The sequence below is a fragment of the Piliocolobus tephrosceles genome, chromosome 4 (genome assembly GCF_002776525.5).
Source record: "Piliocolobus tephrosceles isolate RC106 chromosome 4, ASM277652v3, whole genome shotgun sequence".
Taxonomy (NCBI): domain Eukaryota; kingdom Metazoa; phylum Chordata; class Mammalia; order Primates; family Cercopithecidae; genus Piliocolobus; species Piliocolobus tephrosceles.
The window spans coordinates 107,781,934-107,809,932 of record NC_045437.1 but is presented as its reverse complement, the minus strand read 5'-3'; the positions used below and the strand labels follow the sequence as shown (position 1 = coordinate 107,809,932).

At 38.5% G+C, this 27,999-nt stretch overlaps 2 protein-coding genes and 1 long non-coding RNA gene across 3 annotated transcripts in view; 1 reads left to right on the top strand and 2 right to left on the bottom strand.

Annotated features, from left to right (window-relative positions):
* WDR36 (WD repeat domain 36) overlaps positions 1–11,170 on the bottom strand; it is a 37,230-nt gene extending 26,060 nt beyond the window's left edge. Inside the window, exons 1-6 of the mRNA XM_023212266.1 lie at positions 10,843–11,170; positions 9,070–9,097; positions 6,676–6,776; positions 5,018–5,135; positions 3,094–3,226; positions 1,432–1,486 (exon numbers count right to left, since the gene is read on the bottom strand). Coding sequence (XP_023068034.1) covers positions 1,432–1,486; positions 3,094–3,226; positions 5,018–5,135; positions 6,676–6,776; positions 9,070–9,097; positions 10,843–11,091 — 684 coding nt within the window. The 5' untranslated portion in view covers positions 11,092–11,170. The remainder of the gene's footprint in view (positions 1–1,431; positions 1,487–3,093; positions 3,227–5,017; positions 5,136–6,675; positions 6,777–9,069; positions 9,098–10,842) is intronic.
* A 105-nt stretch (positions 11,171–11,275) lies between these two features.
* On the top strand, positions 11,276–20,911 carry LOC111542725. The gene is made up of 3 exons (XR_002731637.2): positions 11,276–11,391; positions 12,856–13,021; positions 20,571–20,911. It is a non-coding gene; the product is annotated as an uncharacterized LOC111542725 (long non-coding RNA).
* On the bottom strand, positions 20,826–27,487 carry TSLP (thymic stromal lymphopoietin). Its single transcript, XM_023212292.1, has 5 exons — positions 26,064–27,487; positions 25,515–25,651; positions 24,661–24,705; positions 23,958–24,092; positions 20,826–21,674 (listed from the first exon to the last, which is right to left on the bottom strand). Exons 2-5 carry the CDS (start codon positions 25,521–25,523, stop codon positions 21,546–21,548), a joined length of 318 nt encoding a protein of 105 aa, XP_023068060.1. The 5' UTR covers positions 25,524–25,651; positions 26,064–27,487; the 3' UTR covers positions 20,826–21,545.
* Positions 27,488–27,999: the final 512 nt, after the last annotated feature.

Here is a 27,999-nt window from a genome sequence, read left to right as displayed (position 1 = left end):
GCATAGAAGTATTCAGAAACAACTTTTCCAAATTACTTCCCAGCTTCAATTCTGCCAGTCAACACCCCATCCTCATTCCCAAAACCTAGCTGGTAAGATTTTAGAAAGAAAACAGCCACAACAGAAAAAGAAAACCATGTATAAAATCATTACAGATCACTGGACTGGATAGAAACAGTAAAAGGAGACAATTTCGGCCGGGCTCAGTGGCTCAAGCCTGTAATCCCAGCACTTTGGGAGGCCGAGACGGGCGGATCACGAGGTCAGGAAATCAAGACCATCCTGGCTAACACGGTGAAACCCCGTCTCTACTAAAAAAAATACAAAAAACTAGCCGGGCGAGGTGGTGGGCGCCTGTAGTCCCAGCTACTCCGGAGGCTGAGGCAGGAGAATAGCGTAAACCCGGGAGGTGGAGCTTGCAGTGAGCTGAGATTGGGCCACTGCAGTCCAGCCCAGGCGACAGAGCAAGACTCCGTCTCAAAAAAAAAAAAAAAAAAAAAAAAAGAGACAATTCCTAGAAAGGAGAAAGGCAAAAAAAATTATACAATTAGTCTGTTCTAGTTCTAATATTCTATGGTTATAATGGTCTATAATACAAGTCTTACATACAGGATCTATTATGAATTTCTCTATTTTAGCAAAGATCAATGTCCAATATCATTACAGAATGGAATCAGGCTACATGTTTTATTAATTTGTCATCAAGTGTCTACTATGCATGAGACCCTGTGTAGAAACTGGAGATACTAAAACAAATATAATCCCTTGTCCTCAAGGGACCTAATCCTCTGATACTTACGGAGTCTTCTGGATAGGCAAAAGTGGAGCTAGGTTGATGGCGGTAAGAGAAGATAAGGAATACATATAAATTGGGCAAGTATAGACAATGGATACTGAGAAAGATAAGGGTATATGTAGCCAATAGAAACACAGGATTTGCTGTAGACATGCATTCATTTATTTATACATATTTTGCAGATTTAAAAAAGCAGTTATTTCTTAAATAGTCCATCATCGAATCAAACATTAGGATTTTGGCTCCAATTATTTCAAACCATAAATCTCAACATCTTGACAAATTTCTCTGCATGACTTACAATACCCCTTGCATTGCTGAACACTCATTTCCAAGCTACACAAGACAATGGAATACATATACTTGCAAAATGATTAGTAACAAGGATCTATAGCAACCACAGGTTTAAAGTCAAACTATAAGCAGAAAGGACTCCACAAGCGTTATTGGCAAAGGCATTATTACTTGTTTTAACTTACATTTCCAAAACACTATTTCCTCAGGCTAACAATTTTAAAGGTAAACTAAGCTATATATTGTTTTGTCTTTACGTCTAAAATTATGATTGATTCCTGAAACTAAAGGATTTTCCTATTAACTTTGTTTCCTCTTTGACTTAACAAAAAAATACTAACCTGCTGAAGAGCTGTCACTCGAACTTTCCATCCTGGAAATGTATATAGAAGTTTACTATAAGAAGAAAAATAGTTGAAAGATATATATGAGGAAAACAATATCAGCTACACATTAAAAAGTGAAATAATAATAGGAGATATTTATTAAGTTCTTACTCTTCCACACACTATTCTGATAATTAAACTAACATCACAAGGTTAGTAATACTGTCCAAATTCTAGATCTCAAACTAACTACTATGCTATGCCACCTGTTTAAGAAATAAAATGTCCTAAGTGGAAAAAAAAATACATGAGTAAAAACCATGTTATATTACAGACTACAGTAAAAAAAAATTTAGGACTGCAATATCTTTATAGAAACATCATCATGAAACGGAATAACTTATATTTTAATAACAATATTATTTGCATGTTATATGACTGTTATATGACAACAGTAATGCTGGTCTCAATTTCGGAAGCAAGCCATGAATTATAAATAACACATCCATGGAGCAAACAGAAGTATCTGAAATCATTATAATTATCATTAAAGTATTAAATCATGTACTAAATTCTGTAAATGGGCAAAGACAGTATTTCAGTCACTATCCCTGAACCTAGCACAAAGTAGGCAGTCAATGGCATTTGTTAAACTGAAATGAAACACTGATTTAAAACATTAAATCTTTAATAATCTTATTTTCCCTTTTGAATTGATAAGGACTTTGGAAAAAACAATTTGGATAGTCAAATATTTTTGTTCGCTTTTTGAAATGCTACAGAAAGAAGTGTGAGCTGCCACCTTTTTCTACTGAAAAATGTTTAAATAATGGGTAGAAGTATTCAAAATCAAGTATCCAGCCCTCCAGCTACACCAATCTTACATATATGTGCCATATCTATGGGAGGCGATGGAAGTACTTTAAACCCAAAGAGTCATTTCTAAATGCTAGCGCTACATTATCATTGACTTGCCTTTCCATCCTTTACCATCTACATGTATAGAAAATCTTCATGTATGGAAAATTAGAACCTCCCTAGTCATAATCTCATAATTATTATTTTCTGATGGATCACCTATTACTTTATTAGAGCCTTCTCTATAGCAATTCTTTAGTTATTAGGTCATTAGTACATACTCTTCAGTGAACATTTATGAAGCTGTCTAACAAGTGTCAGGATCACATGCCAGCTTTGACATATGTGATGCCAGCAACAACAACTCCAAAAGCAAACATACAGTTATATCTCAGTATCTGCGGGGGATTGGTCCCAGGACTTCCCCAACCTCTCTGCTGATACCAAAATTCACAGATGCTCAAGTCCCTTACATAAAATGGTGTGATATTTGCATACAACCTTCACACATTTATGCATATACTTTAAATAATCTCTAGCTTACTTATAAAATCTAATATAATGTAAATACTATGTAAATAGCTGTTATACTGTACTATTTTAAAAGGTGGTTTTATTGTTATATTATTATTTATCTATTTTTCCTTGAATATTTTTGATCCGAGGTTGACTCCTCTGATATAGGGGACCAACTGTATTTATAGACAACCCTCCAAATAAATATATAAGGACAGGGATAAATGAGACTTAAGTATGCATTAGGAAGTAGTAGATGAGGATAAGGTGACAACTATATTATTTTCTAACTAAAATACTTACTTAGATTTTACATTCCACAACTGCAGGCTTCCTTGTTCACTGCCCAGAAGTATTTTATTCAAGTAGGTACTTGGATGCAGAATTGCAGAAATTTTAAATACTGATTTATCAAAAGTCAATTGCAGGTATTCTTCTACAAAAGTGAAAGTTATAATTATTTGTTATAAAACAGTTTAAAACGTTTTATATAACCATATATTTATCACTTAAAGTAAGTCTATCATATCAAAGATTTATATGCTAAAATAAACCACAGATTTAGATACTAATCTATAAACATTCCTTGAGAAATAAAATAAATGAGGGGCAACTTGTAAATGTAATTTAGACTGTCAAAAATTTTCTACGACTTCTAATAAAAATACTATTAAAAGTTTCATTCACTTTTGAATTACTTTACAGAAAAGGATAATAAAGTTAAAAAAAAAGATCCTAAGGATTAGCATTAATGTTTCTGTAACTTGATCAACAGACAGGAGTGAATATTCCAAGTGAAGTACTTATACTTAGCTCTTTCAGGGAATGAAAAGCCAACTATCTAGAAAGTTTGATGGGTCACTCAAAAAATGCCAAAAATAAAAGGCACACCTCAGTGAAACTATTAAGAGTACTTCTCACACATTTCCACAAAAGAACCTCTAACAAAAGAGAAGAAAAAAACTTATAACCCTGTGGAGTTGGGGGTGCCATAACCAGTGGTCACTTGCTCCAAGATCAAAAAACTCTCTGAAATCTTTGGTTACATTCAAAATTTCTATGTTTGAATTCTGGTTTTTACTTTACTGTTCCTCCATGATTAAAACAATGTTTCACTATATTTTCCAATAAATTTGGGTATCAAAGAAGGTACATTTCATTAAGCTTTAGGTTCACATACTCTCTAGCACACTGCCATACAATCCCAGGGGTATGGGTACCCCAGTTTAGGAAGTACAGTATAGGTGAAAATTATATAAACTTTACTTTGAATGTTATTTTAAGAGATCCTTGACTTTATTCGTCACTACAAATGGCTCCCTGAAGACACTGGTTCAATATGCTGCTATAACAGCAACAAAAAAGCTGGTCCATCAGCATCAAGAGAGTCTGCTGGAATGTAAGAACCAGATCCTGTAATCTAATAAAAGTCCTTTTAACTTCTATCTACACAAGGAATACTTTTGGAATTCTGTTCCCTCCCTCTACTTGAGCAAAAACAAAACAAGAAAAGGGTTACTAATCTGAAATAAGAACTTGGAATAATTCCTAGAAATGTAATCTTCAGGATATTTACTAAAAGAAAAAAAAAAAACCCTACAGTGTATCGAACAATGAAATAACCAAGAGGCAATATAAGCTAAAAAATGTAACCAGATTAAAGAACTTAAAAGATTCAATTCATAATGAACCCAGTATTTTATTGAGGAAAGGTATAGATATCCTAGGGATAAATTCTTCTTGTTTAAAGATACATAATCCCATAAACATAGCCATTGTCTAAGACTATCACAGTTGAAAGAAACTGACTCATATCCTTAGGAAATGGATGTACGTTTTCCTTCAGATTACAAGATCAAGTTTACTATTACAGTCTCCTTTACTAAAAGTTGAAAATACAAACCAAGAATTATTCAGGTATGAAAATACATCAATATTCACTCCACAGAGAAAACAATATAACAAATCATTAAAGTTGGAGAACTGCAATGGAAAATACATTAGTTGAGGTAAGCACATTAAACAGTTTATAAGTAGTTAACTCGCTACAGTTGTTTATCTCTTTCTTACTTAGAACTTTTTTCTTATATATGCTAAAGATTTTTAATTTTTTAAATTTCTTACTATTTACAGGCAAAATCTCTGGCATAGATATTTACATAGATTTTAAATTTTAATTAAACACATACTACCCTAAGATAAAGCAAATAAGTGAGTTAACTCTTACCTTCTGAATATATGTGCCAAATAATAAGAATGCTGTCAGTATCAACAGAGATAATGTGGTCTCCAAAGGGTTGCAAGAGATGGATTTCTGCCTTATGACCCTTAAAGGTATGTACTATCTACAATATCGAAGTTTAAAAGAATTTCATATTACTACTCAGTCATCATGTCATATTATTCATATTATCCCAAAAACATGCTAATCCTGAGATGCTTCTGTTAAGAAATGTACCCCAACTTTTGATTATTCAAGGTTAGGATGAACGCATAGATATGAAGGAACTAGGCATGTTCATCTGCTCCCTCAGCCAGTTCAACAATAAGGAAGTAAACTGTCCATTTAGTACAAATGAGACCTTTGCAGCTCAGTCTTCCAACTTAGGTTAGAGAGGAGGCATGCACACATACCTAGTTCCCTCACCCAATTCAATCAGTGCAACTACATATATCCTAGTGAGATGGTATATTCCAGAAGGCTGATCTCTACAGACTCCATCACCAACTGGCTTTCAGATGAGATGGGAAAGGGGGACATAGGATCTTCTTCCCCATACCTTTCTGCTTTGACAGAGATCCTTACAGTAGCTGATCCCTCCATAAGTATAGCCCCTTCTCCATGGTTTCAGTTCTCACCAGATTCCAATAACACTGTTTCTTCTCCTTGGCCCTTTGGCCTTAGGGGTGGTAACAACTTCCTACAGTTGACAGTGTCTGATGCCTCCCCACCCCTAGTTTGTTCCCCTAACCCTGACCACACTTGTGCATAAAGGTCCTTTATTAAAGTCTCTGCATCTGAACCACATATAGGATATACATATGGGATAAAGTCTCCTCATGTAAATCATATGTATCTCCCTGGAAAAAACTATAAACAACAATACAAAAATGAACATTTTTTCCAATTCTAAAAATCTGAACACCTTCCATTAAAGAACTCTACAGATAAGTTACCTTCCTCTGCCACAGGTAGTGATGACGAAAGACTGTGGGAACCACCTCACTCCAAGTCCCTGACAAGTACAGTGATACTATCATTTGGCTATCCTTGTATTCCCATTCCTACATTTCCTTTCATTCTAGACCATTAAGGCCAGGTCACCTCTCAACCTAGTTGTTCCAGGACAAATTCAGAAACCAACTGGTAAATTTAGACCAGAAAAGATCTTTCCTTAGCAGTGGAGAAACCAGAGAATCCAGCTTTCTCTAAATAGGGAACAGGCATCTGGTTTTTAGAAAAAGAGTTAAAAGCTAAGTTATGCATAATGAATAATCAACCCACATAAAGTGGTAGTGCAAATACGACTTTTCCAGGAAAGTATATTTAAAATACACTTAATAATACATATTACGTCCCATCTCTACAAATATACGAAACAGAAAACTCCTGAGATGGGAACTGACTGGGCAAAAAAATTTTGAAGAAACTCTCCAAGTTATTCTGATATTCATCTCTGGGCAAAGAAACTGAAGGAAAGCACCAGTTTTAAGTAAGCCTTTTCTGAAAATTTATCTTCCTCCAGAAAACTGACTATACATTAGGAAAAAAAGAACACTATATAGTTCCAGAGTGTGCCGGGTAAAGAATGACAAAATTAAAGTTCCCTCCACTATCACAACAAACAACTACTGACTGCAAACAAGTAGTTTAGTGATACCAACCTCTTTATTACGGGCAAATGCAGAGAAAACATTTCCATAAGCAGCAAAGACTAATCTGCCATCAGCTGCCATACAGCAGATATCTTGTGGAACAGAATTACCTAGCAAATACCAAATGAAAGAAACAGGGATTTTTAAGATGTTAACCAGAAACCTCAAGCATACATATAACATTTTTCATGGTTATAATTTAAAAAAAAAATAAAGTTCAAAGTTGAGAATCAGACTATAAAATTTTGACTAAAATATTTCAAATATCTAATAGTAACTATCAAACAAAGGATAGGAAATCACCTTGTCCTTCCCTAAGAGAATGTCTAGGATTTGCAGAAATAAAAACATAATCCTACAGAAATGAAAAGAAGCTTTTTGACGTTATTTGGAACAAACTGTCACCTGATACACAAAGCTCTGACAGTCACCCAGTCTTCATGTGAACATCTTTTTTTTTTCGAGAGACGGAGTCTCACTGTGTCGCCCAGGCTGGAGTGCAGTGATGCAATCTTGGCACACTGCAACATCCGCCTTCCAGGTTCAACTGATTCTCCTGCCTCAGCCTCCTGAATAGCTGGGATTATAGGTGTGCAGCACTACGCTCAGCTAATTTTTGTATTTTTAGTAGAGACAGGGTTTCGCCATGTTAGACAGGCTGGTCTTGAACTCCTGACCTCAGGTGATCTGCCCACCTCAGCCTTCCAAAATGCTGGGATTATAGGCATGAGCCACCACGCCTGACCCATGTGAATATCTTCTGGAACATCAAGGTCACTAATAACTCCAGAAAAATTTTAAAAGCAACTCAAAATCTAAATCTCTAACTCAACCCTTTGGGCCAACCCAAAAATATTCCATATGGTATTCTATATGCCTACTCCTAAAACATTTAAAGACAATATTGTTTCTACAGTCTTCTCCAAGGGAAATATGCCTATCAATCTTTAGCATTTCTCACGTGACATATGATTCTTTTCTCAGTATCCTGGTCACACTGACATTTTCATTTCCTCTTTTGGGACAGGAGAGTTAGTAGACAGAGGATTGTTGTACTTTCATGCTGCAAATTCCATATTAGGATTTGTTTGCATAATCCTGTTTTATAGGTTTATCATTCACTTTTGCATTCAACTTAAGTTCCAATGCCTTTCTTCTGCCTTCTAATCTATTATTAAAATTCCTTCCATTGGAAAGAAATACCAAAATGTGAGAAAAGGGAAAACTTTTCCTTACAGTAGAAGGAATGATGGCAAAAGAAAATCACTAAAAGCTATGCTTTATATGAAATGCCTAAGACAAGAAGTGTTTCAGATTTCAGATTTTTTTGGATTTTGGACTATTTGCATAACCAGGTGAACATTCCTAATCTGAAAGTCTGAAATCGGAAATGTTCCAATGAATATTTCCCTCTGAACATCATGTTGGCTCTCAAAAAGTTTCAGACTTTGGAGCATTTTGGGTTTCAAATTTTTGGATTAAGGATAATCAACATGCATTTGGCAACCATCATATTAATAACTGATTCAGGCAAGTATCATCATAAAATACTAAAAGCAGCAGGTAATAACTTTGAAGAGTATTAGGATATTTACATAGTCCCAGTGCATATTACCAAAAGATACTTATTCGTTACAAAGGATAAAACACTAACTTAATTTTTTTTTTAATTTTCTTTTTTTTTAAGATGGAGTATCACTCTACTGCCTGGGCTGGAGTGCAGTGGCACGATCTGGCTCACTGCAACCTTCACCTCCCGGATCCAAGCAATTCTCCTGCCTCAGTTGCCTGAGTAGCTGGGACTACAGGCACCTGCCACCACGCCTGGTTAATTTTTTGTATTTTTAGTAGAGATGGGGTTTCACTGTGTTAGCCAGGATGGTCTTGATCTCCTGACCTCGTGATCCACCTGCCTCGGCCTCCCAAAGTGCTGGGATTACAGGCGTGAGCCACCACGCCCGGCCTAACTTTAAAATAGAGCCTCCTAACCAATCACTATCAGGAACAGAATCAACCAACAGTATGTGCCTTCTGATAAAATTCACCGTGATTCCTCCTAGATTCAGGTACAACCTGAATCTAATCCTGAAGAAATGTCAAAAAATCTGAAACTGAAGGACATTCTAAATGAACCTGTACTCTTCAAAAATGTCCATGTGTCAATGTCATCAAGCACAAAGAAAGTCTAAAGAACCGTTCCAGATTAAAGAAAATAAAGATACGTAACAACTGAAAGCAAAACATGATTCTATCCTGCCACTCTTTTTTGTTGCTGATAATGTAAGCTTATAAGACATACATGTTACCCTGGCTTCCTTATATGTTCTGTAAGTCTCAAATTTATGTCAAAATAAAAAAAAACTTTTTAGATGTGCATAAATTCAGAATAAAGTCCATACTTACTTACTGCAACCAGACTAAGTTTCTGAACCTGTTTAAAAAAAGAAAAAAGGTTAAATTTTCATTAACAAACACAATCATAATAACGTAACACCTGAAGAGTAAGATATAACCTCACACGTATATTTGCTATGCTGTCCTTTGTAAGAAAGACACTTACTGACCCTAATTTTCATTACTAGGAAAGTTTATATTTTCAACTATATTTCACCAGGAGTGGTAATGGAAAGTGTAGGTAAATGTTTTCTGTAATAGGCCAAATATTAAATATTTTAGGCTTTTCAGGCAATGCATGTGGTCTCTGTTGCAATTACTAACTTCTGCCACCATAGCATGAAAACAGTCATACTTAATACATAAATAATGTGCATGGGTATATCAAACTTTTATCTATAGGTACTGAAATTTGATTTGCACATAGTTTTCATGTCATGAAATATCCTTCTCCCTACCCCCAGCCTACCCTCACAAACATTTAAACATGTCAAAATCATTCATAACTCCTGGGTCATACAAAGCCAAGCAGTGGGCTAGACTGGCTTGCAGACTGTAATTTGCTGACCCCAATCATGGCTACTAACCCCAGCTGTATGACCCTGGAAAAAGAAGTTCCCTGTGCCTCAAATTCTTCATCTGTAAAACAGGTATTTATTTACTTTATGGGATTGTTATGAGGATTCAAGGAATAAATTTATGTAAAACAGAATGGGGTCAGTCATATAGTAATTGCTCAATACATGATAGCTGCTACCATCACTATCACCACCTATTCACAACTTGTCTAGTTTCCCCTGCAGAAGAAACTAATCTGTAGGTCTGTAGGAAGTCTGACTGGGGACAGCATATACAGCCATAGTCATGAGATAGAGCACTTGCAGACCCAATTAGTGACTTAGGTTCATTAGCTCCATTTTTTTTTTTCTTTTTACTCCCAAGTATTTTCTGTTTCGGAGGTCATAGCCCAATGCATTGGTTAATCTGAGCAGTGTACAGTCTGGGTAAAGAACATTTACATGCCATGATGTTACGAATGTATCATCAGTGTTAGAACTAGACTAGACCTTAAAAGCCATCTTTATTATGACTAAATGTCAATGCACAGTAAGTAAATTGTTAACTTTATAAAATGTGCAAATATGTTACTCTCCTCACCACAGGGTTTCTTTGGAAGTAGAATACAGATATAATTTATCTGAAACTTACTTTTATAGTTTACATAAAGGTGCTACGGTATAATGATACCTAACTTGGAAAGAAACGGCTGCAAGGCTTAGAGTGACAGTGCCAGACACTTTGCATTAGTTGAAAATAACTGATTGCTACCAGATACTTTCCCTAACGGTAATTAATCTCACCATCTGCGGTTCTCCCAATGTTACCTAAAGTGAATTTCTAACCCACCTCGTGTCACCAATAACGTAATAGCGTGCATGTTTTTCTCTCTCATTAAGAATGCAAGGGGTAGAGGTTTTTCTTAATTATGTTTCCACCTTCAAGGGAAGGTCAATAAATATTCACTGAACAAGTATTATTACCACACAACTGAGGGGTTATCTAGCAGTTTCCCCTTGGCTAGGCTGCCTCTGAAACTTGCCCCAGGAGGACTGCAAGTGCTAAATCAGCACGTGGATGTGACCGGATGGCGAAATATTAATAGAACAGGGAGGGGTTAAAGAAGGGAAGCCCGTGGTAGATGGGAAGGGTGAACCGGATTGCTCCAGGACAGAGGGGCCAAGGAGGCTGGTTCCTGGGAAGTCAACGAAAGAAGTCACTCACGTCATAGGTGTGGAAACTCTTGCCCACGCAGGTTGTTACATAGAACCGGCGCTTGAGCGCGCTGAACCGCACCACGTGTGGAATGTCGTTGCTGAAAAGTCCCAAGACCCGGAACCCCGCAAACAGCGCGCTGGTCGTGCGCCTTTCTGAGGCCCGTTCCATTGCCGCCGCGATCCCGGCTCCGCTCTGCTCCGGTCCTGAAGGAAAACACGTATCCAGTCCCTTCAGCGTGTCTAGGGAAACAGTCATCTGCTAGAGCTGCAGACAGAAGACCGCTTCCGGCGCCCGCTGCGAATCGCGTTTCCGGAGACTGCCCTCAGTGCAACACATAAAGTTCTCCCTCCAGAGCTCACATGAGAGGCGTGACTTTGGTTCCGTTGGCCAAGGTCTCCAGCATCTTGCCTAGCATTGTTCTCCAGCTCTTTTGCGGCGGAAGGAAGCTCATTAGGTTCCGACGGAACCGCAAGGGCGGGAAGCAAAGAGGGAAACGCGACGCCCAGGAGAGTGGAGGAGAGATCGACGCCTTGGACATGGAAACGATTTAAACTTGTAATTATTTTAAAATGTACAAAAACATGAGACTGGAAAAATTTAAACATTGGATATCTGATTATATTAAGGAATTATGTTTAATTTTTGCATGTGATAGTAGCATTATGATTACGTAAAGATCCTCATCTTTTGGATACATACTGACATATTTACAGATGAAAACTATAATGGGACATTTCAAAGGTGACAGAGGGATTCACTCATAGACTCTGGGGAGTAGAACTAATTATTTGGGGAAAGGGAACTGCTCACTTGGGCAACTTGGATAAGTGTAGATTCCTCCCAGAAAAGGAAGATAAATATTAAATGTTATTGGGACCCCTGGATTAAGTCAGTATTCCTCGAGGTTGGCTGTAAAAAGCAGACAGTAGGGGTTCTAAAGAGGAGCTCATCATAATGCAAAGGGGAGTCTTGGCAGTTCATTAGAGCTAAGTGCATTAGGATGCTGAACAAGACTGATTCCAGTGAAGTGGGTGTCAAGACACCTCACTCCTCCAGAGCCAACTGCCTTACCAAGATGTAGGTTTGGGGAACAATCTCTGATCATGTGAACGGTAACTAAAACAGTGGTGACCTTAGAGCCCAGGACCAAAGTTTGACATATGGAATAACCTCTTATCTTACTGTTTTATTTCCATTTCGCTTCGTTTATGAAAATGTTTTGGCAGCCTATTCAGATTTGGGTTGAGTGACTAATGTAAATATACTTGTGCTTGAAAGGGATAAGGAGGGTCTGTCTCTACACAGATCAGTGTACTCTCTTGGGTTCCTTCCAGTTCTAAAATGTAATTATTTTATTATGAAACAAAAGTAACTTGTTAGCTAATTTGAATATCTGACTCATACATTCTTGAACAAAAAAAAATCTTGATTTATTTTATAGTTCTTGGCACAGAGCCTCAAACACTTTGGATGTTAAGATCATTAAGGAGCAGATGCTAACAGAATGAGAGCTTGTTATTTAGTCCTTGACATGTTGTACTTACTCGTGCTTTCACTTGTACCCCAGATTTCTCAATAGCAGTGCACATTTTGAGCCATGTTTGTGGTATGACTTAAAAGTGAACAAGTTGCTAATTATTTGTAAATGTTATTTAAATTAAAAAAGAGGGGAAAAGAACATCTCACTGTACTATGCACTTATTTATTAGGCTTATTTTATTTTAATAGTTTAGTGGGTAAGCTCCATAAAGGTAGAGAATTTTTTTTTTTCTGTTTTGTTCATTAATACATAACAAGCACCCAGAACAGTATCTGGAACAAAAGGGGTGCTTAATAAACATTTGTTTTTAAAAAAAAAAGAAGCTACATTTAAGTAATAAAATGCTAAAAATGTGGAATATTCTCTCTTTTTTTATGTTAGTCATGTTCCCTCCCAAAGTAATGAGCTGTGTACTTTAGCGTCTCCAATATTTAAACTTCTTACTGTAAGAAGATGTGTCTCTCTGTCCTTTGCCCAAGACTTGTAGCAAATCCTTCATGGTGGAGCAGGAATAGGAAGCGTTTGACTTACTTTGGCCAGTGCATATGAGCAAACATGATGTTCAGCAAGTCCCAGCAGATGCTTGAAGAGCCATTGTCTGTTTCTACCAACTCTCTTGCTCTCTTCTGTTGCCAAAAGAGAAAGGTATGTCTCAAATAGGAGGTGCTTTTTCAGCCTGGTTCCTGAAATGAGAAGGTCTGTAGATAAAGCCTACGGCTGACTTGAGGTTGCCAATTTGTAATGTGAGTGAGAATTAAGTGTTGTTGCTAGCCAGTGAGATTTGGTATTTGTTTGTCTTCTAATTACAACCTAGTGAAAATCTATGTGAATTTTGGAGAAATATGTGAAAATTAGCATCTAAAAATAAAAATATATCGTTTGTTTTTCTTTATAGAAGTATTAAAGCTGCATTACAGAAAGTGAGGACTGGGTCACAGGTTCACAAATGACAAATATCCTCTAGTATGATGTTCAGGTTTCCAAATTATTCATGTTCTTAGTTGTGTGCCCAAGGATGATACAGAATAAAGGCTCAGTGGATGTTTGATGATTGAATAAATGCAAGTTTAATTTTTATTTTGCATTTTTTGGGGGAAAAGAAGGGGTAGAGTTGTTTAAAAAGAAACTATGGGCCAGGCACGGTAACTCATGCCTATAATCCCAGCACTTTGGGAGGCCAAGGTGGGTGGATCATGAGGTCAGGAGATTGAGACCATACTGGTTAACATGGTGAAACCCCATCTCTACTAAAAATACAAAAAATAATTAGCCAGGTGTGGTGGCATGTGCCTGTAGTCCCACATACTAGGAAGGCCGAGGCAGGAGAACCGCTTGAACCTGGTAGGCAGAGGTTGCAGTGAGCCAAAATTGCACCACTGCACTATAGCCTGGGCAACAGAGCAAGACTCCATCTCAAAAAAAGGAAGCTGTGAAGAATAATGATAGGTTGCAATGACATTGACTGATAGTTTCCTTTTCCTTTTGCACAGAGCAGGTGGCAGAAATCAGATAGTTTATCTGATAGTTGCTGCTGCCAATTCGGTTTCTGACTCGTGATGGACTTTAAAACAGTTTATTCTTGGGAAACACGTATTTAACGTTTAATTCATTTTAATTCCTTCATTCCTTTACTCAGCATATCTATTGAGAACTATTATGTGCTAGATATTGTACCAACATAAAGTATGGGCTACACTCTTAAGATATTACTAAATCTTCCTCAAACTCCACATCCATTTGATACCCTGATTCATTCCATAAATTTTATATCTAACATATCTGCTCCAAAAACAATCTAAGTTCATTCTCAATACAATTTACAATGTCCTGCCACTCTCTTCCACACAAGAAGAATAGCTAGCAGAAGAGAGAGTAGAAGAGGAAAGGGTATAGAGGCATACAAATACTGCATTTATGAGCACCATCTTGAAAAGTGGCATCTCAGCTTCAGTTGCCAAGGCAATAATCTCTTGACATGAGAGTTGTTTATAGAAAGTTTCTTAGCCCATTTGTGCTGCTATAACAAAATGCCTGAGACTGGGGGATTTGTAAACAACAGAAATTATTTCTCACAGTTCTGGAGGCTGGGAAGTCCAAAATCTAGGTGCCGGTAGGTTTGGTGTCTGGTGAAAGTATGTTGCTCATACATAGCACTCTCTAGGTGTCATCACATAGCAGAAACGACAGAAAGGGCAAAGGAGGGTGAACATTGTGTTCTCACATGGTGGAAGATGGGAAGAACAGAAGAGACTAGGCTAGCTTCCTCCACCCTTTTTATAAGGAACTAATCCATTCATGAGGGTGGAACCCTCGGGATTTAATCACTTCCCCCAATACGATGGGGATTTAAGCTTCAACCTGAATTTTGGATAGGATACATATTCAAGTCACAGCAGGGAACAATGTGAAATATGCCAAAGGATGGCATACTCTTTACATGTGTACTTTTCCTGTATCCCTACTATCCCAGTCACAAGTTTTGGCTTGTTCCCTAAGATATTGGGGCCTACGAATGATGGTTTCCAGCTGCATCCATGTCCCTACAAAGGACGCAAACTCATCGTTTTTTATGGCTGCATAGTATTCCATGGTGTATATGTGCCACATTTTCTTAATTCAGTCTGTCACTGATGGACATTTGGGTTGATTCCAAGTCTTTGCTATTGTGAACAGTGCCGCAATAGCAAACTATTACAAGAAGAGAAAACCAAACACCGCATGTTCTCACTCATAGGTGGGAACTGAACAATGAGGTCACTTGGACTCGGGAAGGGGAACATCACACAATGGGGCCTATCATGGGGGAGGGGGAGGGGAGAGGGATTGCATTGGGGAGTTATACCTGATATAAATGATGAATTGATGGGTGCTGACGAGTTGATGGGTGCAGCACACCAACATGGCACATATATACATATGTAACAAACCTGCACGTTATGCACATGTACCCTAGAACTTAAAGTATAATTAAAAAAAAAAAAAAGATATTGGGGCCTACCTTCATCTTGCTCATCCTTTATTCCCACTTCAAATTAAATCAAGATTGATTTGCCTTGTCTTGGCATTCAGGTAAGTTGTAGCATTAATCAGTAAGAAACAATAACTACCCATACAGAAAAACAAAAACAAAACCTTTACTTAAGTAGCTCACAGAATGGGAAATCAAAAGGAGGGTGAGGGCAAGGTTGATTAATCTACTTGTGTAATTATATATTTAAAACTTCAGGCTCTTCCCATCTTATTTCTCTGCCATTCACGGCTTCATCTCAATCCTGGGTTTGGGATAATTGCTAATTGTAATTGCCACTGCATGCTTCTTTGTATCTCATGAGAGGGGAAGACTATCACTCTACTTTTTTTTTTTTTTTTTTTTTTAAGTGAGGAAACATATTTTCAGAGTTTCCCCGCAAAACCTTATGCTTATTGTTCATCACCAAATGTGCCCATATGTTTATCCTGAATAAGACTGGAGTCAAGGTACTTGCTTATCAATATGCTTATCAATATTAGCCTCGTTACCTCTATTAACTCCAAGCAAGGATATTGGGACACCCAGACTAGGTTAGACTAATCCAGATCCACCCCAGGAGCTGGGATTAATCCCTAAAGCCCTCTGGTGGATGGGGAAATAGATGCAAAATTAAGAAGTGGTAGAATCCATGTTGAGGAGACAACTACAATATCTATTAGTTATGTAATGAGGATAATTTCCACTTAGTAGAAGGCATTTTTTATTTTAAAATCTCAAACTTTAATCTCAAGTAATGGAAAGTGTGCACTTTGGAATCAGCCAGATATTACACATACTGGTTTTGCTACACTGGATATTTTACTCAGAGCCTTTTCTTGCATCTATAACATGGGGATAGCACATAGCTCACAGGATTGTTACAAAGATTTCATAAGGTAGTATAAGAAAAAACAACTGATGAAACTACTCAGTAAGTGTTGGTTTCATTTATGACAATCCTTGTCTTTACTTCAAGAATAGTGGAGAATGGAAAAGAATCTTCCCACCCTCCTACTTAAACAGAAGCTAACAGGTAGAAATCAATAATTAAGGCTAATCAATGTAAAATTTGTTTCTACTTATATCATGATATTGTTCATGAAATACTATATACGAAGTACAGGAGAAAGGGTCGAAGTGCTCTGGAGAGGAAATTCTAAGAAGGACATGCTGAAGGTCTTTACAGTTCTATTGGCTGCTTTTAAGATTTTCTGGTTTTGAGCAATTCAATTATGATGGGCATTAATGTAGTTTTATTTGTTTCTTGTGCTTCATTGAGCTTCTTGGAACTGTGGGTTTAGAATTTTTATAGTTTGGTAATTTACCATGTTTCTTCCAATTTTTTTTTCTGTACCTCTTCATTGCATAAGGGACTTATTACATGTATATTAGGCACTTGCAGTTGTTTCACAGCTCACTGATGGTCTTTTCATTTTTAAGTTATGGTTTTCCTTCTGTGTTTTATTTTGGATAGTTTCCCTTCATATGTCTTCAAGTTTACTAATCTTATATTTTGCAGCATCTAATCTCTCATGATTACCATTCACTGTGCATTTCATTTCACACATTACAGATTTCATATCTAGAAGTTGGACTGGGATTTTCTTTATGTTTTCTGTGTCTATATTTAACTTTTTGAACATACTGAATATAGTTACAATAACCATTTTAATGTCCTTGTCTGCTAATTTTAACTTCGATGTTAGCTCTGAATCAGTTTCACTTTTTCCCCTCATCATGTGTTGTATTTTCTCACTTTTTTCATGTCTAATAATCTTTAATTGTATGCAAAATATTGTGAATTTTTTCTTTTTGGGTCCTGGGTATTTTTTATTTCTACAGATATTCTTGAAGTTTATTGTAGGATGCAGCTAACTTACTTGGAAACAGTTTGATTCTTTCAAGTCTTACTTTTAAGATTTCTAATGCAGGATTATTGCAGCAATTAGCCTTGGGCTAAGTATTATTTATTGCTAAAGTAAGACTCTCCTGAGTGCTCAACCCAGTGCCTAATTAGTTGTGAGATATTCCATTCTAGTTGATGAAAATAGGCAATTTTCCTTGCGTTGGGTAAGTAATGGGAACTATTCCCTCTAACCTTTCAAATGACTCTTTCCCTAGTATTGGGTAGTTTTCTCATAGCCATGTGAGTTTTCAGCCATGTACTGAAAAGTACTCAGCTAAAAGTACTCAGCTAAAAGTACTCAGCTAATATGCAAGAGATATCCCTACAGGTCTCTGAGCTTCTTTCTCTGTGCATCTCTCACCTGAGGTACTCTGTCTTATGAACTCTGCTATCTTGGTAGAGTTCAAAATTGCCAGGCTGTCAGTAACTGTGTGCTTAAACTTTTCAACTTTCTTTCTATTGCCACAAAGCAGTTCTAGACAGAAAACTAAAAATAAAGTTATCTGACAGGCTCTGTAACAGTCTTTATTCCTAATCTTTATAATGGTTACAAATAGGCATTCACATAACTAAATTTAAAGTATTTTCCTTACCATTTGCCAAGGACTTTATAATGTACTTTATTTCTAATAATAACCCTATAATGTAGGAAGCATCACCTTATTTTAGAAATGTAGGACCAGAGACTCAAGAAATTCAATTTTCAATTAACTTTGTTTATGAGCTATTATCCTTTGTGTTTAGACATAAATAACTTTTGCATGATAATCATCAGTGAAACTGTATTATTTGGAAATCTGTAAATACTGGGTATCAAGAAGTATAGGTGTATTTACAAAGTACAATGCCAGATGAAAGTCAACACATATTCTTAAAGCTACAGCTAGAACAAAAACATTTGAAAAAACCTAGTACTTTTGAATAATAAAAAGGAGAGAATACTAAAAATCTCAATCAGTTTAGTGTTATTGTCTGGTATAATTCTCAGAGACTTGGCTTGTAAGATTTAGAAAGGAATATAATTGAAATATTTTAAAACTCCCATTTTTTGATAAATTTATTTGATCTGTAGGTTTGATATGGGTTTTGACTTCAGTAAAGCATTTGATAAATTTCCCCTCACCTTTATTTTGATATGGATAGAATGAAAAATTGATATGTGATTCTTAAAAGTTAAAGGAGCTTTTTTTTTTTCTTTTTTAACAAAGAACATTGACAAATAACTTTACCAGCATATAGAGTTGCCTCCTTTGACGGTATAAGGAGGGGCTTAGCCCTGTCTTGGTCAACCTTTTTTCAAAAACTGAATTAAGCAATAGAAAGCCTATGAGGGAGAGTTATGTAATAATAGAACCAAGATCCAAACTCTCAAGATATCAACATGCTGAGGGGATAGGACAAAAACCAATAAGAAATGGTTAAAAGGAATAAATGTAAAGACCTGTTTTTAGGTTAAAATTATACAAATAATATGGAACTATGAAAATAGAAAACATAAAAATGCAGCAACAGCACTAAAAGTAAACATGCCTTAGTTTGGAATTCATCCACTCCCTCTCCTGCAAACCTCTTGCTCCCCACCTCCACACACTAAAATTACATGGTATGTATAAGAAATATCAAAAGCAAAGAGACCCAGAAAGAGTTTAATAGAGAGCATAGATTACTTGGCAAATAAGATGTAGAAATGTTGTAATGGTAAGGGTACAATTATCAATCAGTGGCTCCATTGATTTTTTAGGCATTGGATAAAAATAGTATCAGCAACAAGAAAGCAAAACTTTATGGATACAAATAAATAAAGAATTATATCAGCAGTAGACTTTCTTGTGTTTTTTTTTTTTTTTTTTTTTTTTTTTGAGATGGAGTCTTGCTCTATCACCCAGGCTGGAGTGCAGTGGCCCAATCTCAGCTCACTGCAAGCTCCGGCTCCTGGGTTCACACCATTCTCCTGCCTTAGCCTCCCGAATAGCTGGGACTACAGGCGCCCGCCACCATGCCTAGCTAATTTTTTGTATTTTTAGTAGAGACGGGGTTTCACCCTGTTAGCCAGGATGGTCTTGATCTCCTGACCTTGCAGTCTGCCCACCTTGGCCTCCCAAAGTGCTGGGATTACAGGCGTAAGCCACCACGCATGGCCAGCAGTAGACTTTCATACAGCAGTCTTAGCCTCTGAATGAAGGAGACAAAAGTGAGAATATAGATTATATAAATAGCATAACTAACCATGTCGTCTCAATATGAGTATATCCAACTTTATATGCTTAAATCAGAATTTGCAACTTCCTTTTATTGACCATGAAACATTGACATAACTGACTGTATACTATACTAGTCCACCAAGAAAGCCTGAGTACATTTAAAAAACAGAGATATATGATCCACATTGTTACAACATTTGGGAAAGTTCTTACTAAATTAATATGATGCATCCTCTTGCCCATTCCTTTTAATTGACAATGTAATTTAAATGAGTAATCTTATATTAAGACATCTATGGAATACATAGAATAAAATATATAAATTATACAGTTTTTTAAAGATAAAGCAGAAGATTCAAAGAAACTGCACTTAATGGGATGACTTTGAGTTGTCTCCTTTCTCCCTAATCCTCAATTCTTTTAGGGGAATTGGGCCCAAAATTTTGTGAAAAATTGTGTGTATTTATTTTCATAGTTCAGTAAAATCTAGTCAGTGAATCCCTACTAAAATGGAGTTAGTAGACTTAAAGAAATTTCTCAATTTTTCTTATAATGGCATTTAAGGGCTTGGGTCAGGTCTTCAGAGGAAGATTTTTAGAAAGCAAGCATGTCTTGATTTTCCTCAGTACAAAAGAAACTGCCTATTCAGCTACATCCCGAGCTTCTCTGGAAAAAGGCTGAGTCTTACTTTTCTATCCCCAGTGTTTGGCTGAAGGCTTGTTCCACAGTGAGTGCCCTTTAAATGCTTACTGGACATATAATGTAAGCTTCCTCTTACCTGTTGGTAGGTAAGATGGATTTAAGGACATTGAACTTCCCCCCTTCTGTCATGGTTTAGCCCCAACTAACCCTCAGGGGAGTAGTAGAGGAGCATGTCTACTCCTAGGAAAAATCAGTGCATTCCCATGTGCTCTATTTTGGTCTAGGTTCTATGGCCAGGGTTGCCCTTCCCACTGGTGTTTGGAGGATTCTGAGTGGAAAGTGAGTGAGAGGGTGCCGATGGCTCTAGCTTGCAGTGGGAATTCAAGAATAGATTTGACATCCCCTGTTCACTTTTGCCTACTTTGTTTCTTCCAGGTGTGAGGAAAGTTCAAGAGGGGAAACAAGAAAAGACTAGTGACATAATTTAAGAAAAGGAGGACTGCAATGCATCCTGAAGCTGCCTATCTCCAAATATTCTCTCCTATAGGCAGGGCCAACAGGTATAAAGGGGAGCAGTCAATGGACTCTAAGGATAAGTAGAGGTAAAAACCTGAAGAAAAATAATGTCCTTTAGAAAAGTATGTGTGCAAATTGTCTACTAACTAGATTTGAAAGATGATTCGTAAGAAACAAATTTGGGAATTATTTTATTAAGAAATATATAATGTCAATTACAAAGGAACATATACATTTTCAAAAGCATTCACAAAATAAATTAAAGTACATTCTCTCTATATATATTTATAGTAGCTGTGGCAAAGGTACTTCTCAGGATCTACTTATTATATACCACTCTTGTCTGTTAGATAATATTTAAAACTTGGCTTAGAATACTTTCACAATATTTTGCTTGAAAATTATTTCAAATTGCTTCACTATATTTACAGCTATTTGTGAAACCCCATTTGCTTTCATTTTCTGCTCTTGTAAATTTTTAGTTTAACACAAGAAGTGTCATTACATGTAGAAGGAGTGTCTGCCTTTTAAACGTAAATTTAGGTGCTATCATTTAGTTCAATATTTTTCCTCTTTCAAGGAAAAGAGTTCTCCTGCTACACTTTTGGATTTTCCTCTTGAGTAATGCTTATGCAATTATGGCTGAGAATTACTGCCATGAAGCCAGTCATCAATGTTATGGAAGCTTCCCTCAACATTTGAGGAATAATACTTCCCCTGCATTATAAATTTATATTAAACAATAAAAACTTAGAAAAATAAGTTAAGAAACTCTTCTGTAATTAAAAGATAACTATTTGTGATCTTCTGTGTCACAGTTAGAGTTAATGTTTCATCTACTTAATAAAGATGATTTATTTTGGTGCTCTGAAATATGACCATAATAAAGATGATTTACTGTTTTTTCAGTAAAGTTCGAATGAAGCGACGCCACAATCCTAGTAATTGTGACACTTGTTCCAGACATTTATTGGTTGTGACTTTCCTTTTTCTCCTCTTCTTCATTGCCTGAGTAGCATTTATCTGTAGAATATGAGAATCAATAGTCAAAATTACTTTTCACTATCTTTAGTAACTGTTGAGTGCAGGTTTTATTGCCTTCTCTATGCAAATCCATCTTTCAGTGTATCTCCAAAGCACCTGCTTACTATGTGCTAGTATGTGCCTTCTCCAGGGGAATGAATTCCTGTTTCTCTACCCACCTACTTTTGCTTCAAGGCCAACCACCGCCTCCTTCAAAAAGCCTCCACTATTTACTCAGACCTTGGTTTTGGAAAGTCTTCCAGTGCTTAAGAGTATGTGTCATTTAACTTGGCTCTCACTTAACATGCTTTTCTTTATATTGCATCATAGGTATTCCCCATAGCACTGAGTCTTAATCATAGGAAACACTGAATATTTGTTGAGTGATTAAGTAAATGAATAAATTGCTGATTTCAAGATCTCCCCGACAAGATCTCAAGTTCCTCATGGGTAAGAGCTATCTTATACCTCCTTATAGATGTAATTCAGTAAACCTAATCTCTTTTTTGAACCCAAAATGCATGCTCCTGCTCCCCATCCTTCCCCCTCCCCTGCCTTACTGTCTAGATGTGCCACAGACATCTGAAGGCTTATTTTAAAGAGGATTCCAGCATATAACTTTATCTGAATTACCTTTGAGTAGTACACTGGGTCTCCTAGACACATGGTATGCAGAAGTCACAGGGTTATTAAGCACAAATCTTACAAAAATCTACAAAATCATAACTATTATTAGTCTTAGACTCTCCATTTGGGCTTGAGAGATGACTGAAATAAATTTCTTCAGACTCTCCCTTTCTCACATGCTGTCCAAGAACTTTATCTAGTTTTTTGTTTGTGCTCTTATTTGAATGAATTTTATTGTGGCCATCTGTAGATTTGCCAGTCACTCCTTCATAAGAAGGCATGAAGCCAAATAGATTTCTCATATGGCTGTCTGGTATTGAGTTTCTAATTCAAGCTCAACCCACATCAGCCCTATGGCTTCAATCCTCAGTCTCTAAAAAGTGACAGTCTTGGCCGGGCATGGTGGTTCACGCCTGTAATCCCAGCACTTTGGGAGGCCAAGGTGGGCAGATCACAAGGTCAGGAATTCAAGACCAGCCTGGCCAATATGGTGAAACCCTGTCTCTACTAAAAATACATAAATTAGCCAGGCGTGGTGGAATGTGCCTATAGTTCCAGCTACTGGGGAGGCTGAGGCAGGAGAATCACTTGAACCCAGGAGGTGGAGGTTGCAGTGAGCTGAGATTGTGCCACTGCATTCCAGCCTAGGTGACAGAGTGAGACTGTCAAAAAAAAAAAAGCAGTCTTGTCCATCTACCTAGATTGCAGACATATAAAGTCTACTAGATTAATAAGGAGCAATCATACATATCTGCACTTGTCACTCTCTGTTTCTTAAACTTGTCATCCTGAAGATAAATTCTCTACTTGCTGAGTGAAATACATATTGAGTGCCTGTTGTGTGCCAGGCACTGTTCCAACTGCATTTACATGTATTGACTAATTTAATCCTCATAAACAACCTATATAAGACTAACTGATATGATACTTACTTTACCCATGAAGCTACAGTACACAGAGGCTAAGTAATTTAACTAAGTCTTCACAGAAGTTATAGGGCCAGGATTCAAAGTCAGGCAGGTTGTCTCCAGAGTTCCTACGCCTAACTTTCCACTACACTATGTCCATATTTAATGCTACACAAGCATTCAAATGCAGATAACTACCTGTGCAAAAATATGTAAAGAGACAGCAACAGCATCCATACAAGCAATTAAGCAAACATAGGATAGAGATTTTATGTATAATGTAACATTTTAGTAAATAAGCACACAATAATTAAGTGATTAGAACAAGCTGTGTTGCTCAAACTTTGGACTGGACAAGAATCTCTTAAGGAGCCCCATAACTTGAGATTTTGATGTTGAAGGTCTGGGTTGAGTCCCCGGGAATTGGCATTTTTAACAGCCATACTCTTATGCTCCAGCAACCAAAACATTCTGATATAGGAGGCTCACTCAACACACCTTGAAACATTGCCCTAAGGTTTAGAACCATAATTCAGCCAAAACAGTATCAGAACCCTAGAAATAGGTGAGTTTGAGTCCGGGTATCAGCGTGGGTCTAATTGACATCCTACTACTTTTACCCGGCTCGTTTGCTCTTCGAAAGATAAAACCTAAATAAAAATCAGAGAACGACTTCTGCACAAAAGCCCCAGTTTAATTTGAGGTTAGTCCCAAGGTACAAAGCAAGCGTCTGAGGCTTCGGGCTTACCTGAGTTTCCGAATAGCCTGGGCACCAGAGAGCGAGGGTAGCCTTAGTTTTCATGGCGAACATTTCCTTGGTGAGCGACGCGCAGCCGGGGATGGGACTGAAGGTTAGGCTCTGGATTTCAGTAAGGCAGTGTGGCTGCTCATAGGCGGCAAAGTTTACGAGAAAAGGAGAAAACACCAGAAAGAAAAAAAGAAGAGAGAGAAAGTTGGTGAGAATTGAGTGAAAGGCGAGCGGAGGAAGGTCGGGGAGAAGCGGGTGCACAAGTCGAGAGTAACAGCGAAGAGGTCACGGTTGAGTAGAGCAAGGAAGAACCAACCGCAGGGGAGCAGGGGCGTGGCGAGGGTGGCGGAGGGCACCGGTCGCGAAAAGACTGTCACCCACGCTCTCTCCGCCCAAGTCTCCAGGGGGCGGAGGCTGCCAAAAACCCGAGCCCAAGCGCGGAGCGCCGGACCCCCGCAGGTGGTGCCCCGACAAAGTTCCCTCATCCCAGTTCCCAATTTGCCTTTCCTCCGGATAGAGATTTCCTTTCCCTAAATTGGAACAGAAGTGTTGTCCCAAGCCGGGCGCAGCTGTCCCCTATCCCTGGCGGCGGCGTCCCGGAGCCCAGGCACCTGTCAGGGTTCTGCACATCGCAGGATACTCCCTCTCCAAAATGCCTGGCGTCTCCTTGGAGAAAGGCAGCAGCACTGACGTCTCTACTCACCCGATTGCTACAGGAGACAGTGTTGTTGAAGTCGGTACTTTTGGTCTGGAAGAAAGAGAAATACGACAAGGAGGGTAAAGACTTTTAAGTCCACAAGGAAAATCATCCCTCCACCCTTTGCTCCCAGGCTTTAAAGGTGCTCTGAAAACAGTTTCCACTCAGGTACCTGTTTCCTATGTCATTGACAAGGCAGTGAAATAGTCTTTAGATAGTTCTGGCTAGTGCTTAAAACCACACCAAAAGGTTCAGGTCTCAGAGGGAGACCTCCTGCTCCTTTCCCTCAAGCCACGACTGCACATAGCACTCTGCTGGTGAGTAATAATGCCATTCTTTGGATGTCCACATCTGTACTGTGGCTATTCATGAATGCAAACTCTATCTAGAAATTAGGTTAATCAGGAAAATGATTACTACTCTATGTTAAAAAATTCCAAGTACACCATATTCTGTAATAAGTAGCATCCTGAAACATCTAAAACACTGGAGAGACCTGGAGCACAACATCAATCCTTAAAGTTTAGCTCATGAGAATTATCTCTCTTTTACTCCTCTTTCTTAAGCTCTTTTCCCCTGCTGTCTTTTTACAGCATAGTCAGAGCAGCACTTTAGCAGAGGATAGACATCCTTGATGCATGCTCCTATCAATACCTGCTCCTCCTCAGCATCTGCACACTTAGAATGTGCCAGTTTCTAGATAATCATTTTAGATGCCACTTGTAAGAATTCTTGACAAAATGTGGGGCCATGATTTTTTCTAAATTATTTTTCTTTCCTTCAAAGTTAAATTGTAGACTGTGTGTATGCCTACTCTTCTGATGAAAATACATTCGTTTTAAAAAAGTTTCTTCACTTACCCCACTCATATATGTAATCAGGTCTTTAGAAATAGTACTGAGATAGTTTGCTTCAATCTTCTCAAAGTCACAGTTAGTGAAGTCATAAGTTAGCACCAGCCCTACAAGTTGAAAGATGAAGAATTTCCTGAAAGAAACTGACAGAACACATAGTAAGGCAAAAGGGAATATACGTGGAAACCCAATTCCACCCCAGTTTCACACTAAACTCTTCCCACCAAGGCTGAATTGTCTCTAGATCTGTAAGGCCTGCCTTAGGGGCCAGTACTCAAGCACCAGGTTTTCCTCTCATTTCCAGTCCCCAGGAAGCCCTTATTCACCCATGATGTTGTCTTAAGTTGGAGTCTCCCTGATGCTCCAGAGCATTCTGGCTGCAGATATATAACACCTAAACGCCTACGGGCTCTTTCCTCCTAGGCCAATGATTTTCTACCATGTCATTCTCTTCCTTTATAGAATTCTGAATTGATGATGTGAAAGGAAAAAAAAAAGGAGTAGCTAAATCTATGGAATTTTAACATTAGTAAAGTCATCAGGAATTTCCCTCACCTTCCTCCTTTTTACTTTGCCTTAAACTCTTTATATGTGTTAATGTCCTTTAAGAAATAGATACCAGTGTCTTTCTCCCACAGGGTGTTTCAGTGACCAATCCTTTCTATTATTTGGGAGAAACACCTTCTGAAACCAGCAGCCACTGTAAGGATTTGGAGTCCTTGCATACTGTCCCATGCATCCTGAACATCTTTGAGAATTTCGTGTGGCTGCTTTCAACTAATGCTTTCCCTTCTCCTTGGCTAGTAAGAAACTGTGCTTACTTACGGGATGCTTTGGAGGGTGGGTGCAGTCTCAGTCTTCAACAGCACTTCCATGTGAAAGCATTAAATGTGCAACCGTGACCAGAACCTTAGGGGCAGGAACGATAACAGGTTGAAATAAATGGGGAAAGATCTGATGTGCCTTGTTCTCAAAAATCCTACTTTTCAAATTCTCATATCAATTTCAGGAAAAGCGCCTACTCTTGGTGACTAGGGGTACCTTAGGGGCTGAAAGGTCCTCTAGCACTTTCTAGTAGGTGTCAACAACTTTTAAAACCACAAATTCCAGTGCCCAGCCACCTTCACAGTCCCACTCTTAAAGCCAGCGTTAAACCTGAGGAGATGGCGCTGCTGGGTGCGCAGCGGTGAGGGCACGGAGAGGATGCTGCCCTGAGCTCAGCTTTCCCAGAGAGGGCGCATGCTTTCGTGAGCTCTGCCTCCCAGAGGCTTAGCCCCGCGCAGTGTAGACTGGAAAACGTCTGTCACCTGGGGCCTGAGCGCGGGCACAGGTGTTAGAGACAGGAGAAGCAACGAGATGGTGGGCTTGGATTTGTACTAGCAAACTATTGTTGATCCAGAAAAGAGTGCTTAAAAGCACAGTCAGGAAGAGCGCCCTAGAGGATGTCTGTCTAGCAGTCTTCCGAGTTCCAGCAGCACCACTGGAGCGTTGAAGGGAGGGAAAGGCTGAACCGATCACGTTGCTGAGACGAACCCCTTGCTCCACCCTAGCTTGGCTCATACTGCCCTGGGCCCTCTCTACACCCAGGTCCCCTCTCTCTCTTCTTCCCTTCCGCTTCCCCGTTCATCCCCCACCCCCACCCCGCCCCCCGCCCTCGCGTGTCAGAGCCTGCATCGCTCTGGTACTTGGGAAGTTCCTAGGAGTCATCGCTCGGAGCAAGGAGGTTGGACGCCGTGTGTGAGTCCCAGCAAATGTCACAGGCCATACGGTGCCCGGGAAAAGAGCAGGGAATGTCGAGGGATTCCGGAAAAGCGTAAGGGACAAACTGAAGCCAGATTTGAACTCTTTTTCATAGAAGGCACTGGAGAGGGTCAGAAAACCTCTGATTCACCGCTGACTTCAAAAGTGGCCCTTTTCTGGAATGCTTCATGTGTTGTACTCAAGTCACCACAGCATTCATTGAAAAAGAAGTCCATTCTTCCCCCATCACCAACTCCTCAGGGTATTGTGGGATGATGTCAAAATCTGATTCATCTGTTGTGACATCAGAGATGATTCTGGTTGGCAGCTGGACATTGCATAGGCAGACATGAGCTAAACCCAGATTTCTTCACTGGGCTGGATAGCTCCAAGAGACAAAGGAAAGGGCATGGTGGCTGCTTCTGTCACCCTCACGTCACATGCCTTCCCCTCTAGTGGCTTGCTGTAGGGCCAGAGAATGTGAGTGCCCACTAGAACCTTCAGCTTCATTTCTTGATTGCTGATGGGGGCAAGAACAGCAGAAAGCAGCCTGCACTGAGGTTTGACTTGCATTCTTCTGGAGGTATAACCAGGCTGCCTCCCTTCTTTTGTTTTCTCCTTTAAAAACCCCTTGTGTCTATGATCTATGTAGAGTCTTTGTTGAGATGAGGTAGGCAGAGTGTCTCCTCCTAAGGCATCCTAGGTGTCTCTTTATCTGTTAAAACATTGCTAAACACGTGTTCCTGTTGCC